Genomic DNA, 14,276 nt, shown 5'->3' on the forward strand with positions numbered 1-14,276 from the left:
AAATATTTCAGTTTTACAATCGTTTTTCATCGTGAATCTAACGTAAAACATAACTTATACAACGATATATTAATTATATTTATATTTTTTAATATATTTTCAATTTTAAAATTAATATAAACGTTGCATTAAATTAGGACCCGGAATTTAGAAATTATCCTTCAGAAAACATCGGATTATGTTAAGAGGCCGTCACACTAGGAAAAAATCGACCGTAAAACATGGTTTTTTGATTCCAATAGTACTCAAGTCTCATTAGTCGTAGAAACATGATTTTTGTATCAAATTAAACGTGAGAAGTTGTACTAAAAACTGTTGGAACAAATTTTTGAAATTTGTTTTCAAACCGATTTTATTTATATTTGAAATTTGTTAAAATTTTGAAATTTTTAAAAAATTATATAAAATCAGCAAATTGAGATATCAAAATTCTGTTCCAACAGTTTTTAGTACAACTTCTCACGTTTAATTTGGTACCAAAATCATGTTTCTACGACTAATGAGACTTGAGTACTATTGGAATCAAAAAACCATGTTTGTTGTAAAAAAATTATGATTTTACGGCCGTCGTGTGCTGCTATCGAAACAACTGCGGCACTGTTCTAAAACTGTACTCATTCCCCCACACTTCGCGCATATGCAGCGGTACCTCACCTAGATCGAAACCGGTTATCTAGCCGCGCGCGTTTTATAAATACCCAGAGTATCGATAAGGAAAATAATAATATGGCCCATGAATATTATTTGAATTATTTCGATATAATAATTCAAATTCATATTCTAATAAACTAAACACATGTTGAAACCACAAAGTATCATAAAGTTGCCAAAACTCAGCTGAAAAATGTACGATCTCGACAATTTTTTTTTTCAAACTGTAGGAAATTTTTCAATATAATTAGTGGTTAGGTTTAAAATATGAAAATGTTTTAATTTAACTGAGTATAAGTGTATACAAAAGAAATATGTCGTTTACTCCTGAAAAAATCATTGTTGATAACTTTTGCAGGGCTTTTTTAAAAGAATGCCGTGGAATTAAAATATAAATATTTTAATTTATTATAAAATATTTTTATATTAAATACAGATTTTTGTAAACTAAACATAAATGCATACAGCAATTTAATGATTTTATTGAAATAGTTGAATCAAAAACTAATTGCTAGCATGTAGTACATAGTACCTACATAGTATATAACCCTAAATAATATATAACTGTGTATAAACGTATTGAGATTACTATGTAAGTATTTATTGATATCCACATGATTACACTAATCATCAGTAGAAAATATGTGGTCAAAGTATTTTTCATATAAAACTAGAATTAATCTACTATAGTCTATGGGTGTTGTAGTATAAAATTTTTATACCTATTTAATATATGTAAACATTCGGTTATTATCAAGTAAAAAGGCGACAGTATGACATATATTGGTAGAAACTTTTGTTTGCTCTTACTAAATCTAAATAAATGTATATATGTATAATACGTCAATAATTAAAATTCTCAACACTAATGAGTAATGACCATAATTTGTTCAAGATAGTTTTAATATCTAATATATTATATTATAAATATTATATCTACTATCATTTCTCCATTAGATATAGTATAAAAGTTACCTATTTGTGATAATTAAATTATTATTATTTTATTACTCGCATTATTCATTAGTATAACTAGTATAAGGTAATTATATAATTAAATATTATGATCAACGATAATAGTGCATATCAAAATGGGAAGACATCAAAATTATTGTCATTCTGTAAAACTGTCCACACCAGTAACAACTTACATTCTAATTGAATTTTTATTGTGGTTTAATTTTTTTTTATTTAACGTTAAAATGGATCAACTTAAAAACGTACTCGTCAACCATCGAAAAAGTTATCAACTAAAAAGAAATTGAGTAATCGAGTGATGAATTTTCTAGGAATTCAAAACAAACCAAGTAAGTAAAATATTAAATGATTAAAATATAAAATATGTATAAATAATAACGTAATATCAGTTATAACAATACATTGTTTTTAATTAAGTCCCAATCCAGAGGTCGTAGAATCTGTTGTGAAACCTTTTTTCTTGGGTGATGACAATCAACTACCATGCACATCAAGGGAAACAATTAGGTAAACTTTTGCTAAATTATATAGCTATTAAATTTGGTAAACTATAATAACTTAATATTTAAATAATATACGGAAAATGTATTACATAATCGCATGCAGCAGTATAAATATTTATATAATACAATATTTTTATATTTTTTAAAGTCAAAATCCAGAGCTCGTAAAATCTGTTGAGGCACCTTTTTTCTTAGGTGCTGACAATCAACTACCATGCACATCAAGGGAAACAATTAGGTAAATTAAAAATGTTTAATAATTTAAATTAAAACTCTGATTATATAAATTTGAATGTATATGAGAACTCCAACGATTTTTGTATATATTATATCAATTTGTAATATCATAAATTGGAACATTTATTATAATTAACATTAATTGTAATTGCATTATCATACCTCAATTATCATGATACATTAACATTAAACAAGTCTAATCTAAAAATTAGAAAAAAATTAGCCTATATTATAGATATTTAAAAAGCGATACAGTGTTCAGTCACAGTCTCGAGATCAGTTTCAGTTACAGTGTGTAAGTGTTTCCAGTCACCATCATTGCGAGACTCCAGACAAATTTTTATTTTCTAAATACAGTTTTTTTTAAAGTCAGTGTTCTTTTAAATTATATATAGTTTTGTATTTATACATATACATTACATATCATCAACTCTCAGAACAAACGCTACATCATTTGTAAGTACCCATTTATAACTACTTAAAAATATACTTTTTTTAATTTTAAATTTTAGTTCATTGATAAATCTTGTATACGATGAAAAATGATTCTGAACGGAGATAATTAGGTACCTATTAACTTTCGATTATTATATTTGGACGAGTCTTACAAACGGAATGATATTACGAAATTTCGACCAAATTTAAAAAATAATGATTCTCTTTTCGACCAAAACAAACATTTTTGTAAAATTATGGCAATTACCTATATAGATACTTTTAATACTTTTGCAAAATTATTAAAAGTATAAGTTGCATAAAATATTGTAAAATAAAATATAGAAATTATTTAAAATTTAAGACTATCTATATCAACATTATTTTTATATTAATATGTCACAATATGTATAATATTATTTAAAATAATAAAATAATAATAATATGTAATTTTGTCAAAAGATACAAGATACTATTATTGTAAATATTTGTAATGAATAGTACCAAGATATTTGAATTTAAGTTGCAGAACCTTTAAAACTTAAATATTATATGAAACAAATAGTGATAATTTTTATTGTGGTGTATAATTAATCGTTTTGTAAATAATTTCGTAAAGAATTGTATTTTTACGAATAATAATTCTATCCAGGTGCAATTGTAAGATAAATTAAAAACCCTAAAATTAAATTGTATACTATTTTTTAAATTTTTTTATAATATTGTATATATATATTGTGGCATATTAACATAAAAATAATGTTAATATTTTACTATTCTTATATATTAAAAATGTTCTATATTTATTTTACAACATTTTATGCAACTTATAAAAAATTATTTAGCAGCAATTATTTTATTTTTTTACATATATTATATACATTTTTGATTTTGGTCAAAAACGGGTATGCCCCATTTTATGAGAAACCTTATTTTAAATTTTCAAATTTTAGGTATTAATTCTCAAATGAAAATACTAATGTAAACATCTGATACAAGTTTCAAGTTTTTACAATGAATTATTTTTGAATAAACATAAAAATCGTATATGCGTCGTACCTACCTACTTGTATTTTTATTATTTATTATTTACTATATTTTTTTTTACCGATCAGATTAAGGTTAGGTTAGATCAAATTAAAACCTAATAGAATAAGAATTTATGCAGTAAAACAAATTTTTTCAATGATAAAAATAGTTTTAATTGCTGTTATGAGTGCGTTAAATCGTATTTTTATACAAATTTTTCTTGTTTTTTAGAGCATTTAAATCCGTTCTCTTATTTTTTAAAGCACAATATTTAAATTAAGTGTTTAATTTAAATTGTACCTATATATAATATTTATATTTTATTTCATAATAGGTATTACAACCAGTCAACACTCAACATGAATATCAAAAAAGTTCTATTTGTTATTATTACAACCATACATTTCACTTTTGGATTCATTGCTTACGATTGCGGAGGTCCTAACCTAAATATAACTTCCTTTGACAGTCTAGAAGTAGACAACTGTGATCTTCCAATACCTTCGAAAACAGAACGGGTAACAAGAATACAACTATTGCAAAGGGTTGAAACATATCCAGTTAATTTCAAATCATGCCTGATCACTGTTGATTATTTAATAACAAGGTGTTCGGCGTTTGAAGACGCACAAGTTGTAGAGGGAGGGTATTTTTCCGACATAATAGAGTTAGGTAGTGCTAGATGTTCAGAGACTCACCAGAAACAATCTTTCACTTTTCAAACGGGAGGAGTAGTGACAGATTTAAAAATAAACGAAACGATATTTGTAACAAATATCATTGCCGGAACATTAGACAAGTATGGTAATTGTAAAGGCACAACTTTTAAATCAAGCAGAGGAGAGTGGGAAGATGTGGTCGTACAAGCTAAATTTAAAATATTGCTTTCAGAAGGTACGGCTATAGCAAATAGTAAAGATAATATCCTCATACTTCCAACAGGAACCAAAATGAAATTATCTGAAAATTATGGTTTTGATTCTTTTAAAGGAGAGACTATATGGACAAACAACCATTTCACTTGTGAAGTACAAGATTTCAATGTTTTATATGATGGTCCTGCATCGTTAATAATTTCAAATGCCATTAATGATTTTTCAAATAATATATATACCTATATGTGGAAACGGATAAAATAGTATTTTCCCTAAAACAAATTAAAAAAAGTTTTGCATGCGGGATGCCAGTGATTCAAACTGAACACATACAGTTAGTCATACTTGTAGATACCGCATTTTTCAATCGATTTACGACAACAACAATTTCTCCGCAAAACACTGATTTGTTAGCCTACGTTAATACAAAATTTGTTTATGTTGAAAACTTCTTTAAATCTACGATAACATCATTGTATAATGACATAATTAAAAAACAGTGTGATCTCGAACGAAAAATATTACAACAAAAGCTTACACTAGCCTCTTCGAGCATTTCCGACTTTTCGTATCTTATGGGCGAAGGACCAGGTTTTACTGCAGTGAAAACAGGCGAAATAATATATTTAATAAAATGTAAAAAGGTAAATGTTGAAATATCGAGAAAAAATATGTTTTAATGAACTACCAGTTTTATATAACAACAAAACGTTTTTCATGGCCCCCAAAACGCACATATTGCAACAATTTGGAACTCAAATTGATTGTAATATACTACTTCCACCTGGCTTCAATTTGGACGGAGACTGGTTTGGTATTGTACCCAATATACAAGAAATAAAAAAACCACAAAAGCTCAAACCGGCTACAACCTGGACGTGGTCGTACAAAAGTCCAGAATCGCTTATGAATGCTGGTATATACACACAAGACACAATGAAAGCTTTTCAGCAACATATATTGTTTCCACAAGAAGTGAGTGCTGCTACAAATAATTTAATAAGACAATCTATGGGATATGATACGACTAACCAAGGTCTGCAATATAAATATCTTATTGACGAACAGACAATAAGCAACATGGTCGAAAATAAATTACATCAACTTTGGGGATGGTTTACAACTATTGGTACTTTTGTTTCGGGACTGATGGGGATATTTTTTATTGTAAAATTAATATTAACACTAGTGGATACGGGGATTAATATTACTATTTTATACAAAACCTTTGGGTGGAGTGCAAAACTGTTGGCAGGAATTTTTTCTAGTATTACCCATATTTAATGTTAAAGACACACAAAAAAAATCAAAATTTTGATCAAGACTCGCTAGACACAAAACATGTTCGCTATTCAATTAAAAATAGCAAAAAAGTGTACCCGAGCTTGAGTCAAGATTCTGTTTAAACACTTTAAAGCCATACAGAAATAATGTATTTAATTTAATTTATTATTTATTTAGTATTAAAAGTATTGTTTTAAATTTGTATATTTTATTTAATTATTTAATGATAAAAAATTTTAATTTCATATTAAATGTACATGAAAAATGCAATTATTACCTTTATGTTATATGTTTATAAATATAATACATTTGAAAAAAGGTTAAAGAAATATTTGTTTTTTACTATTTTGTATGGTAATTAAATATTAGATTATAAAATGATTAAATTATGTATTTTTAAGTGTGTTTAAGTAGGTACAGGTTATTATGCTCAATATTCTATTTTTCTTTGAATTACCAAAAAAATTTGTAAGTTGTAGCATGTTCACGAATAATGTATAATGTAAAATATACGCAATACATTTAAATATTACAAAACTAATATTTAGATATTTAGGTAATATTAATTTAGGTTATTGCTATAAATTAGTTATTATTTACTTTATTATAAATATTTCATGAAGTAAATATCTAATAATGTATTATAAATACAAATCACATCGGTACCCGCGGGTATTAAAAATATTACAGCTGCATTTACCCATTTACGTGTATATTTACGCGCGATCCGTCTTAGACGAAGGTTCAAATAATAATAAACACCGCTCCCGAATAGGCATAATCCTCGGCTGGCCGCCGACTACCAGTAGTGGGCGTGGTTAAAACGTCGCGTGCTTGCGGATCACGAAAACACCTAACAGCGCGTTCTCTCGGACGTTGTATGCGTTTCACTTTTAGTGTGACGGCCTCTTAATATATAATTTAACTGAATTGTAATGCTGTCTAACCAAGACATTACACAAATACATAAGTTTATAAATATTTATTGTTAACAATACTAGTAAGTTAAGTTATTAATATATTGATGTTTTAAAAACACCTAAAAAATAATCACATATTAAGACACACAGTTGCAGATAATTTATAGGTATAGTTTTAAATATTATAATTTATTTATGATCCAAAATGTCTTTGTCACATTTCAAACAAACCATGTCAAGGTGAAATAACAATTAACAATACAAGTTAAACTATAAAAAATCAATAAGTATATTAAAATAAATAATTAAATGTATAGTTTATATCTTAAGAAGTATATATTATAACAATATATAAAATTAATCATTTAAACGATACAATATTTATCTATAAAATCAAATCGAATAACTTATAAATGAATACTTTTTAAATCAATTAATCTTCATCATACGTCTCATATATACTGTATTATTCATAAATATATAGATAACTATGGATATACTCGTATATACACAAACGCAAAATTTAAAAACATATTTGACACATTAGAAACTCTTATTTATTTTTTTATTAAAACTCATCTTATCAATGTAGGATTAATAAATTATTAAAGATAAAAATAAAATTATACTCAAAAGAATTACAATACATTAGTGATTAATATATATTGCCAATCGAGTGATACTTTGATCTATATGAATATACATTTAATATATTGATAAAATTCATTCCATACGGTAGGTAGACATTAGTACAGTAAAGTTAAGTTCACAAAAGTAGATACTAAATGGATTATGCGTCTAAATACCGGGTGGCCGATTGATAATTTTCCTTTCGCTTCAACAAACTCACTCTTTTATGAGTGCAAAAGTGCAGTAATAAAAAACTCGATGTAATAAAAATATGTTTTTTGAAAACTGATCGACCCAGGTTAGGGTCAAAAACACACTTCAAAATACAGAAATTCAGCAGTTACAAAAGAAATTATTTTTAATTTCATACGGTTCGAGGGTACAGCAGATTTAGGAAGATGGATAACTTATTTACGTAATTGATACACTGATAGGATTAAAACAATATACACGTATATATATATATTATGTAAGATGAAAACTCGTAGACGAAAATGAAACGGTTATGGTTTTCTCAAGGTCAAAAAGTTTCATGCGTATATTTTTGCTTTTTGGCCAACTCACCGATCATAATGAACTCTTGTCGCTCAAAAAGCGACTGTCGCCGAGGGAACATGGATTTGACAATGACGTTTCGCACGGTAACAATAACGACGACGACGACGAAACGCGACGAAGAGAACGACAACGCGGACGCGACTAGAAGACGCGCGAAAAGATTTATTTTGGAAAACGTACAAATCCGGACGCGGTCAACATATTATATCAACGATGACGACGATGTCACGTGCATCATCAGGTATTATATATATATTATAATACATAAGTACCTACGTCGAAATGAGTATAATTATTTATCTCGCAGCGGCGGCGACTACGAGCGGACCCGACCGACCGACCGACAAATGCCGCAGTCGAATGAACGCGGTAGCAATAATACGCGCGGCCGTATAGTACAAGTAGCTTAAAGTCGAGCAGTGCATGTGTGTAGGAGAGAACGAAAACCGCACTTACACGATTATAATAATACTTGGTGTATGCATATATATATATGTATGTATAATAGGTACATGCAACTACTCGTGATGTGCGTTTGTGTATAGGCAGGTACGAGTCGGGGTGGATGGAGGTCGAACAAAATCGTTAAGGCGCCGCCGCCGCCGTCGCCAAGTCGCGTCACGTCGTCATCGAACACACGCCGGGGTGGCGGAGAGTATATTATAGGTATAAAAAAAATTGCACCGCGTAACGACCAACACTAATACTGTACGTACATGCGCTATAGCTAAATACACTATTCTCTATTCACACATGCCCAACAATCGTATTTTAAGCCCATTGTGTGACGTGCGCGTTGCTCGCGGCAGTAGAGCGTTTAAAAATAGTAAACGCCGGAGGAATATATAGCGTACGCCGCGAGACGGCGGCCTGTCGGTCTATTCTCGCGAGAGCGTCTCCGGCGAAGACGTCGCGGACGCGTCGACCCACAATTTCCGCGGACCGGAAGGAACCCGACGGAGAGGCGCGCCAACAACCAAGCATCACCGTGCACGTCGGGTATTGATTGTTAGTTTAAATTGTTACATCGTGGTAGTAACAGCGACTGTCAAATTTTATCTGCGAGCTTGTGGAGATCGAAAAGAAATAATACTAACTCTATCGAATAGGTTTCTATAACATAATTTTTGATTGAGTGTGAATTCAATTCAATTCGATTACGTATTAATTTCAAATCAACAATATAATCAATAAACCATTGCGTATAGGTACGAGAAACGATTTAAAATGGAAACGACCCCGATGAGTCAGTGTAAGGGATGAGAAATTTTGAAAACCAAAATGTTTAAGAACGGCCTGGAATATCAAAAAATTTACGAAAAACAATTAATATGCATTATTAGTTATTATGAAGTAGGATAAAAAACGATGTATTTCAGTAAGATATCCAAATTTGGTTATTAAATATAGTATAATAGTTCAATATGAAAAACAAATTAAATTGAAATTGTTTTTAAATTGTTCAAAAATTAATAATGAAGATAAAACAAAAACATGAATAAATAAATTTGTGAATTGTACATTTGTTAACATTTTTATTAGAATATAATAATAAATAATAATTTATGATAAAAATTATGTATGAAATCAAAACTGAAATAAGTTAAATCAACTATATCATATGTTGAATGTAAAAAACATATCTTGCTTTTTTAATGTACAAACATATGATTATTTAATTATTTGAAATAGCCCCTTTACGAATATGTAGACAAAATACTATAACAGCTTAACTTTTGAAATTAAAATCCTTGTTATTGATAATATTTTACAAACATTTTTTAGTTAATTATTTTGTGATCTATTAGTACCTAGCATTCTTGTAAGTATACATTCCACTATAATTTTTATAAAATTATATTATATTATAAAAATAAAAAGGTATAGTGTATTTAACTCTAATTCTAGAATATATATTAAGAAAACCCAGGTAAGAAAAATACTAAGTTAATTGATTTGATATATGATAATTCTTATGAGGAACTACATATTTGAAAGCCTAATACCCGAACTTTCAATACCCAACATTTTCCCTTCATCCAGTAATCAGCATAATATAGTGTCATATAACTATATAAGCACCATAATTAACCATCGTTAATACAACAATAGATCTTTGTATATGGAAACTTTGTAAATTTGTGAATATTATTATTATAAAAAATCCTTTAATGTATTTGTCTATACACAAAAAGAATTTTATCTAAACTAAAAATGTAAAAATACCATTAAAAAAAAAATGAACTACCAATGTCGAAGTTTATCTTTTCTTGAATAGTAAAAATAAAATAACTATTGAATGGTTATAAATTACCATTTCAATCGTATAATCATAAAAAGTAAATACGTAGTAACATTCAAGACTTAATTTATGCTTTATTCAGAATTTATCACCTAAAATGAACATTAGGTAGTTAAATCATAAAATATTCCAACTATTAAAATTTAAGAGATTTACTGACAAATATTTATTTATAAACGGCGATACTGTTGCTCCATATTTTAATACCATTTTAACTTCAAATTATCAATTTTTAAAATTAAAAAAATATAAGTTTTAACTTTTATATTTTAGAGGTCGATCCAGTTTACGTAACGCGCTGGGGAGTACCAAATCTAATCATTCTATGTTTTAAACTTTTAAAGGATATTTTATAACTTATACATTACTATTAGTAGTTTTTTTATTTTAATTACATGTAACTGATCATGATAGGTTTAACTAGTTTATATATATATATAAAATAAAAATACCGTATATAAATCATAAGATTTATAATAATATATTTTATATCATATTATCATATTTATTATTTCTAATAACTTAAGTACCAATACCATAATGTACCGTGGAATAATTTGAATACCTAAGTCTATACAAAGTGTAGTTTAAATATATTAAAATTAGATAATAGATTTTTAAATTTTTATTATCTATATAAAATAAAAATAATATCTGTAATAAAAATAAGTATTAAGTAACGGGGATAAATATTTTTTTTTAAATTACAACTATTTCATCGTTATAGAACAACAATTTTTTTTTTCCAAAACCATTATGTAAAATGTAATACCGTTTACATTATACGTTTATTTTAAAATTGACAACGCATAGAGAATACACAAAATAAAGTCAGTAGGTAGGTATTATTAGTTACTCAAAGATCTTACATGAATACTTGATAGCAAACACAGAATCTCCATTATGCCAAACTTTTAATGTATTCAAACTATAGACAAATGCATTTCCATAAACTATTCAAATCTAACAGAAGCCTGCAGAAACAAATTCTACATTTTGATAAATCTGTATTTTGAAAGAATCGAATCATTTGCAGATGTAAATATAATTTTAATCTAATGTAAGCAACCAATAGTTTATGCTCAAGTATAAATATAATAAAATATTTAATAAGATTGGAAAGCCCACCACTCTCAAAGCATGCTAAATTTTTAAACAATAAACTAAGTACCTAACAATTACATATATAATATTAAATTAATTTGGTATTATAGTATGTATATATATTATGTAATATGTATATATATAATATATATACATAAATATCTACTTATGTGTGGAAACCGAAATAAAATAAATACTTTAATTTGTAAATAATTTACCAACTATACAGACGCGTTGTCGGTCACTCATCAAACTATACTTAAAATAAGCGCTATTTTTTATAAAACTATATTATTATTATATGTTTAAAATACTAAGGGACTCTGCTTCTTGCTTCACTCATCAATTCCCTGGAGGCTTTACCCCTGTGACCCTCTTGCATACGGAAATTAATAAGCAGCTTTTTAAATAATAGAAAATGTTAAGTATTTAGAAAATAATATATATTATTTACTTATTTTAAAGTTTCCGTAGCAATTATATTATCATTAAAATAAAATGTACAAAACGTTTTCATTTAATAGAGATGAATAAATAATATATAATACTATTACGAAATATAAGTAATCTGCTTGAAAACTAAATCAACAACAAGAATATAAGCCTAAGGTTAGCTATCTAAGTTGTCTAAATGTATGTTTAAAAACCTAAAAAACTGACTTAATGAGAATACTAAAGAAGTACTAATTAGTATCCAATAAAAAAAAGTTTTGTTATCACTGCACTCCTTAAAATATATAAGATTCTGCAAAACCACACTCACCAAGTGTATTGTGTAACGTACTATACTATTATAAGGAAAAATAATAGGGTTAGTTCAATACAAAAATTAGTTATTAATCATTACTCGTTAGAAACTTTGAAATCTACCAAATAAAAATGAAATAATTAAGGATAATATTATTTCTAATTTAACATTAATTTTATTTCAAATTCCAAACCTAACGAGTTTATATAGTCGTATTTTAATATTTATCTGAGTAACTAATACCAAAATAAATGTTCAAAAAAAGTATAGATCTTTATTTTGTTAGCAAACTATAATTTACGCTACTATAGTATTTAGTATCTATAGATAATAACTTTCTAGAAGTTAACATAAAATACTAATTACGGTGTTTGGTAGATACAAGACAATTACTGAACTACCACACTATATTACTGATTGGTATGACAAAAATTCTTAAAGAAAAGTTAAGCTATTAAATTTAATTTTTAAAAATAGAAGCTAGATGAAAATATTATATTAGTGCGTATGAAAAAGTATAAAACGGGCAGCAAGTCAAAAATCTTAGTGTTCATGAAACAAATAATATAATAATATAATTTTTAACCTTTGCTACAAAAATTGTATACAGTACAAAATGCAACATTTAAATGCGTAATCAAGTTTTATTTTTAAATATTAATGGAATTAAAATTAATACCTAAGTGTATTTTTTAAAATATTTAAATTACTAAAAAGTCAAATTATTCAAATGATCACTATTGCCAGTTATGTATTTTAATAATATAGCAAAAAATAACTTATGTATTCAATACTATTAATAAATCAATATTTTATATCTGTCATAATGAAAATGTTTAAAAAACTCATTATATTTATTTACAAAATTGAATTAAGTATTAAAATAATGGAACATAATATAACTTTAATTGTAATAGGTAAATTACGAAAATGAAAAGTTAAACTTGGGCCAACAACCAAAAAAGAAAACTATCGGTTACTTAAAAGAGAGAGAATAAATTATGAGATTTGTAGACTATATTCATAAAAAAACCGAAGAAATCATTTTTGCTGTACAGTGATCATATAAATTGCCGTATAAGTAAATTATAAGAAACTTTATAATTCTATTTCAATCTTTTTGAAATAGAAACAAACAATTTCATCAACTAACCATAAAAAAATAGAATTTGTCAAAATCCATAAATAGCTCAAAAAGAGCCAAACTATATTTTGAAATTTTTATCTGAATCATAATATATAAATAATATATGTGATTATATACTTCTAGAAAATACTTATATAAAAGTATATAAGAATTTAGAATACATAGAAAATCATAGTTTAAGAAACTAGAGAATATTTCAAGTTTCAATAGTTTACTTTTTAATTACAACAAAAAACTAAAATCATTAAAACTTATAAAGAATCTAGTAAAAAATGTTCAAACTTTAAATAGGTATGAAATGAATATTAAAAAGGGGAAAATTAGATAATACCTCTGCTGTAATACATACAAATAGATTAAAATTATTAGAAATATTTTTAAAATTATTCCATATATTGTATTAAAATTAAATTATTTAATGTCTGAAAACTTAAAAATACAAAAAAAAAATCATGAAAATTCATTAAACCTAGGATAATTGTTGAAAAATTCAATTATTTTAATCAAAACTTTACCGCGTCGTCTTTTAGTCAATTTTGGTTTTAGAGCTACGGTAAAAAGAACCAAATTGACTCAAAAAAATTCGATCAATCCAAATTCGATATTCAAAATAGCTGTTGCAATTTTAAAAAATGCAAGTTTTATTGCGCATGTGCACATGGAAAGATCTAAAAATATAAAAATCATCAAGAAATGTGTATTTAGGCATTCCATATCTCCTCCCGAAAACCGCATATTAATCCGATGTCAATGGACAAAATAATTTAATGTTCCCTTTAAAAGGAATCACACTGTATAATATAAGACGTGATAAGTCACATTGACAAATTGAAATTCGTCCAGAACGTGAATTTTGAAAAAAATACGTTATATGG

The 14,276-nt window shown here is 26.6% G+C and overlaps 1 protein-coding gene and 1 long non-coding RNA gene across 6 annotated transcripts in view; one reads left to right on the plus strand and one right to left on the minus strand.

The window, feature by feature from the left end:
- Positions 1-14,276, minus strand: part of LOC114125167 (6-phosphofructo-2-kinase/fructose-2,6-bisphosphatase) — a 41,787-nt gene that overhangs the window by 12,331 nt on the left and 15,180 nt on the right. The window contains exon 1 of one of the 5 annotated variants that reach the window (XM_050199806.1): positions 8,107-8,442. The exons of the other annotated variants lie outside the window; for them this stretch is intronic. Within the exon in view, the coding sequence (XP_050055763.1) occupies positions 8,107-8,158 (52 nt within the window). The 5' untranslated portion in view covers positions 8,159-8,442. Of the gene's footprint in view, positions 1-8,106; positions 8,443-14,276 lie in introns of those variants that run through there. 5 annotated transcript variants of the gene reach the window in all.
- On the plus strand, positions 1,636-6,893 carry LOC126549708 (uncharacterized). The gene is made up of 3 exons (XR_007603816.1): positions 1,636-2,136; positions 2,281-2,370; positions 6,768-6,893. It is a non-coding gene; the product is annotated as an uncharacterized LOC126549708 (long non-coding RNA).

Source organism: Aphis gossypii, chromosome 2 (genome assembly GCF_020184175.1).
Source record: "Aphis gossypii isolate Hap1 chromosome 2, ASM2018417v2, whole genome shotgun sequence".
NCBI lineage: Eukaryota > Metazoa > Arthropoda > Insecta > Hemiptera > Aphididae > Aphis > Aphis gossypii.